General features: G+C 40.0%; 1 protein-coding gene across 1 annotated transcript; it reads right to left on the bottom strand.

The window, feature by feature from the left end:
* Window positions 1-869: 869 nt before the first annotated feature.
* LOC101854303 (protein yellow-like) lies at window positions 870-3,695 on the bottom strand. Its single transcript, XM_013086905.2, has 2 exons — window positions 3,439-3,695; window positions 870-2,414 (listed from the first exon to the last, which is right to left on the bottom strand). Exons 1-2 carry the CDS (start codon window positions 3,637-3,639, stop codon window positions 879-881), a joined length of 1,737 nt encoding a protein of 578 aa, XP_012942359.1. The 5' UTR covers window positions 3,640-3,695; the 3' UTR covers window positions 870-878.
* Window positions 3,696-4,945: the final 1,250 nt, after the last annotated feature.

Here is a 4,945-nt window from a genome sequence, read left to right as displayed (position 1 = left end):
ACAAGGATTTATTTTTCAAAACAACTTCTGCAAAATTGTAAATAGGGATGTTAGAGGTGCTGTTAAAATGATAGCAATTTTTCAATAGTTATATACAGCCTCTTTCTTAAACTCACTTATTAATTATGTGTCCGTGCTTGAAATAAGAATGTGAATGAAGAAAAGTAAGTATAAAATCAATGCAAAAGAAGGAGGTGGTTCTGAAAAATTTTACCAACGACATCCTATGTAATCTCTATATTTCTTTTAATTCCTTAGAGGATATTGCACCTTGAAACAATTCCGTTCTTTTCATTTACTTTTTATTGACATTGCTACGACATATTTCATCAAGTACCATCAAGGATCCTTAACACTAATTTTGAAGACCAAGAGTAGATCGTGCAAATGAGGTATGGAATGTGTTCTAAGGGCTTTTTCAATAGTGCAAGGCGGGACCACCGAATTTAACCCCCACCTCCCACCCCACCCCACCCCACCACCCACCCCCAGGACCGAGCCAAGTAGATGGATAGCCCTAAAAACTCCAAAAAATAACCCAAGTTTTGGATTCGAACCGAGGCAATCTTATCTATAGCCTAATGCAGTATGAAATTAGTTACCTGCACATTCTAAATAGAAGTACAAAATATTCAAAACGGGTAGTTTCCTCTGCAATATTGATGAAGGGGAGAATAGAAAACTGCAATGACAAATGAAATATTTTCATCTGCATAGTGACCTAACGGGGAACGAAATTCCCCTGCTCAAATAAAAGGGGAAAATGTGGCCTAAGTTATTCGAAAGATAGATTAAAACTTTATGGGGGGGGGTTCTTAGCTCCCGTCGACTTAACTGACAAATGGCGATAAAACTTATTTGATACCTTCTTTTTTCTTTCAAGTCGCAAGTTTCAGAGAGAGAACTACAGAGACAATCAAAAGATGGCTTCCGAGTCTTTGATAGGCAAGAGTTCCACCATTCGGAGATTCGGTTGTACGCTGACCTCGTGGGGTTGTCGCAAGGACTGGTGACGTAGTCCTATCACCAGGGTTTGACGTCACGGTACCGGTAGGACCTGGCCGAGTCGGAAGAACTGGGCTTGACCCAGGCACCTTGCTAGAACCTGACCCAGATGTTCTACTGGGACCTGAGACAGTTTTTCTGGCAGGAGTAGACACAGTTACCTTGTCTGGAGTTGACTTAGTTACCGTGTCAAGAGTTGACCCAGTTACTTTGTCGGGAGTTGACTTCGTTACCGTGTCAGGAGTTGACACAGTTACCTTGCTAGGACCTGACCCAGTTACCCTGTCAGGTTGCAAGGCCATTGTAATAGAAGGGCAAAGCGTTGTCGTGCTTTTAGATCCCGGTGTGTTTGTACTGCCACCGCCGGAGCCAGTTGTTTCCCGTGCGCCGCGAAGGTAGCTGGTTTCGTTGATAAAGACTTTCCAAATTCTCATGTTGATCTCCTGCCCAGAAAAGTCCATGGTGTCTGTGAAAAACAACTGCAAACGATTAGAGACAAACCAAAGCCAGCCGCATTCGTCAACAGCAAACGTGTCTTGCCACTGCATGGTCCGATCATTCTTAGCAACCAGCGTCTGTGTTTTCATTGTCACGTGACCAATATTCACATTCTGGTCTCTGGCATCTTTTTGGGCGTCCCAGGAATACACAGCGTTGTCGGCCAAAGCCCCGTAGTAGAAACTCTTGTCACTGTAAATCACACCGCCACTCTGTGAGACTTTTTTCCCCACAGGTCTTACCCCTTGAGCACTACCGTTCCTCAGAGACGACGTGGGAACTTGGTAGAGTTTATAGCCCGCTAGGGGGCAGTAGTACACGTAGTCAAAGTCAGGCGACATAGCTATACCGTCTACACCCACGGTAAACGTGTAGTTGACACCGTTATTCATAAAAACTTCACCGTTTGTTTGTGCTTTCATAGAATCCGCGTCTTTTACGCTCCAGGCTGCTCCCGTAAGAAAGTCGAACACGTGGATCACTTCCTCTAAAACGTCGGTAATGTAAGCGTATCTCACCTGACCGTCAACGTAATCCAGTACAATGTCGTTCATAAAGTTATTGTCCCTACTGACTACATCAGCAGGCATGTCGTAACTGGCCACTTGTTTGTTGGTGTTCAGGTCTAGAACAACAATCTTTGCTGGACACAAATTCTCCGGCTTGACGGCGTTTGACAATATACCAATTCTGCCTGTATCCAACACATACATTAAGCCGCTATTGGGGTCTATTTCCATACTCTGCACGTACTGCAACGCCTGGCAGTCACCAACAGTTTGGGATGTCCAGTCAGGAAATGGTCTCAGTTTGCTTCGACCTTGACATTGTATAACCCTGGCCAAGGTAACAGGTATCCCAATCAAGAAGCGCCATCTTGGAATGGTGACATAAATCTGGTTTTTATACACCTGAAAACACAAAAGGTGAATCCATTATAAGTGCTGCGTAATATAGAGCATGCTTTGCTTCATACAGTTGTAAATTGCCTAATTACAAATGGAAAAAGCTGCATTGGGGTCTTCTAATGAGAAGGTAAGAATATTCGACTGTTTCTTTTACGAAACTACGCCATTGATTCAAATAATGCTTGGAAGTCAGCAAATCCATAGCAAGCTTTTCTACAACAATCCCGAACATTTTTTACCAATGCGATATTGCCTAAGTAAAGGTATGCTCTGAGTTCAGACAACATCGTTAATACTAGTATGCCATTCGTGCTACAACGAATGTTTACATTTGGCAATGTGAGACAGATACAAACTTGTTGGTAAAATCTTTGAACATTTTCAATAACAAAGAAGCATACACACTACTTATGATTTAATAAACTCTTTCATATATATATATATATATATACATACATATTTATATATATGTATAGATAGATAGATAGATAGATAGATAGATAGATAGATAGATAGATAGATAGATAGATAGATAGATAGATAGATAGATAGATAGATAGATAGATAGATAGATAGATAGATAGATAGATAGATATGATAGATACTCGTTAGTTCTGTTGATACCCGACAGCATAGTATGCTCTTCATCACTGCAATAAAACTTGTGTTTAGCATAACTAGATTTCACACAGAAGTTAAGGTGCAAAAAGAGCACTGTGTGTCCACTCTGCCATCACCAGACTGTATCATTATTATCTTCAGACAACAAACTTGGAAACCACATGAAGCAGATGGCGCTGTTTTTGGAATGCATTACTGTGAGAAAGGTTAAGTCAATCATACCCCACTGTTTGTATTTGATTACACTTTTCAGAGAAGTACAGAAACCATAATTATTAGTCCATACAATACCCAAACAAACAATAAGTGTTTTAAAAAATGTGCACGAAAAAAGTGTTTTGGGGTTTTTTTCATTAACTAAACAGCCTCAGTTCATTCAGTAAAAAAAAACATTGCTCGACCTCACCTTGATCCCAGTTATGATATTTTTCTCCGCCACGAAAGAACCGTTCCTGATGTATTCCTGTTTCACCGCCTCAGAAGGCCAGTCAATGTCCACTGTTGTCCACTCGTGAACCATTTGAGCGTCCCCGTACTTGACGGAGTTCACCTTGGTCTGGGTCAAGGCCAGGCAGACCAGACCTAGAAACTGACCAGTCCAGTTCATGGTGATGTCAGTTGTTAAACTGTTGAGAGGGGAACGTCTTGCAAGACTGGAGTGTAACGAACACCTGGGGAAAAAAACAATTATTATATTTGAGCAATCCAGCGTGTCCAAACTTTAGGGAGTCCGCCCTTTACTTAACAATCACAAGGTAGATAGGGCAGGTTAGCTGGTGCGCTGGGTTCACTCTGTTACAGCTAGTGACCGTCTCGACAGCTCTTGAAAAGTAGTGGCGGAGCTCTGTGGTATAAGTAATAATAATAATAATAATAATAATAATAATAATAATAATAATAATAATAATAATAATAATAGTAATAATAATAATAATAATAATAATAATAATAATAATAATAATAATAATAATAATAATAATAATAATAGTAATAATAATAATAATTGGGATGATGATGATAAATAGCTTTATCTATCATCCGTCTAATTGTGCATTATCGTGCGTGTTTTATATCATCATGGATTCTAAGACAACTGAAGATTTTACTGTTGTTAAAAGAAAGAAATAAGAGGAACAATAGGAGGCACTGCATCCATCCAATTTTGGATTATAGAAAACAAGTAAATGGCTAGCATCACCATCTACTACACCAAATGTTGTGGCATGAAGGCAAATGTATTAGATACATTTGAATGAGACCAGTCACATTTGACAGCCGCTTGAGTTTGCTGGCACTTCACGATGAAAATCAAGAGCACTAATTACAAACAAGCGAAAGACATTTGGAAGATAGATAAATGAACAAAATATTAATAATAATATTGATATTAATGATATTGATATTGATATTGGTCTTGGTATTTTTTGCTCTCCCGTTGCATCATAATTTGTGGGCTCCACTGCCGTAGCGCGTTTGAATAGAACACTGTGCATTTCTGCTTGCAGCTCCATCCTCTGTAAGACATCTAATGTCTTTATCTTTGGGGAAGCAGGTCCTCATCATCCTCCTGTGGGGGAGCGGTCAGTCACAACACGAGAGCGGACGGATGAAATTTTAGCGATGAAATTTTATGGCCGCCGTAAAACTCACCATATATACGAAGGACAACTATTCCATTTAGTTTAAGAAAGAGTTTTACGGCACTTGCAACACAATAAGGTCATATAGGTGCTGAAGATTACAGGTGTTATTAGAGAGTAACAAACATAAAAAAGGAGGGGAGATAGAGACGATTGCTTTTTAAATTGGAAAAAAGGAGCAAACCACACCAGAGCACCCGCCGACCACCCACGACAACTATCACTACCATAACCATATGGACATGAACAGTTGGTGGGAACACAGAAAGGGTT

The sequence above is a fragment of the Aplysia californica genome, unplaced genomic scaffold, assembly GCF_000002075.1.
Source record: "Aplysia californica isolate F4 #8 unplaced genomic scaffold, AplCal3.0 scaffold00019, whole genome shotgun sequence".
Lineage (NCBI taxonomy): Eukaryota > Metazoa > Mollusca > Gastropoda > Aplysiida > Aplysiidae > Aplysia > Aplysia californica.
This window is presented reverse-complemented; position numbering and strand designations above follow the sequence as displayed.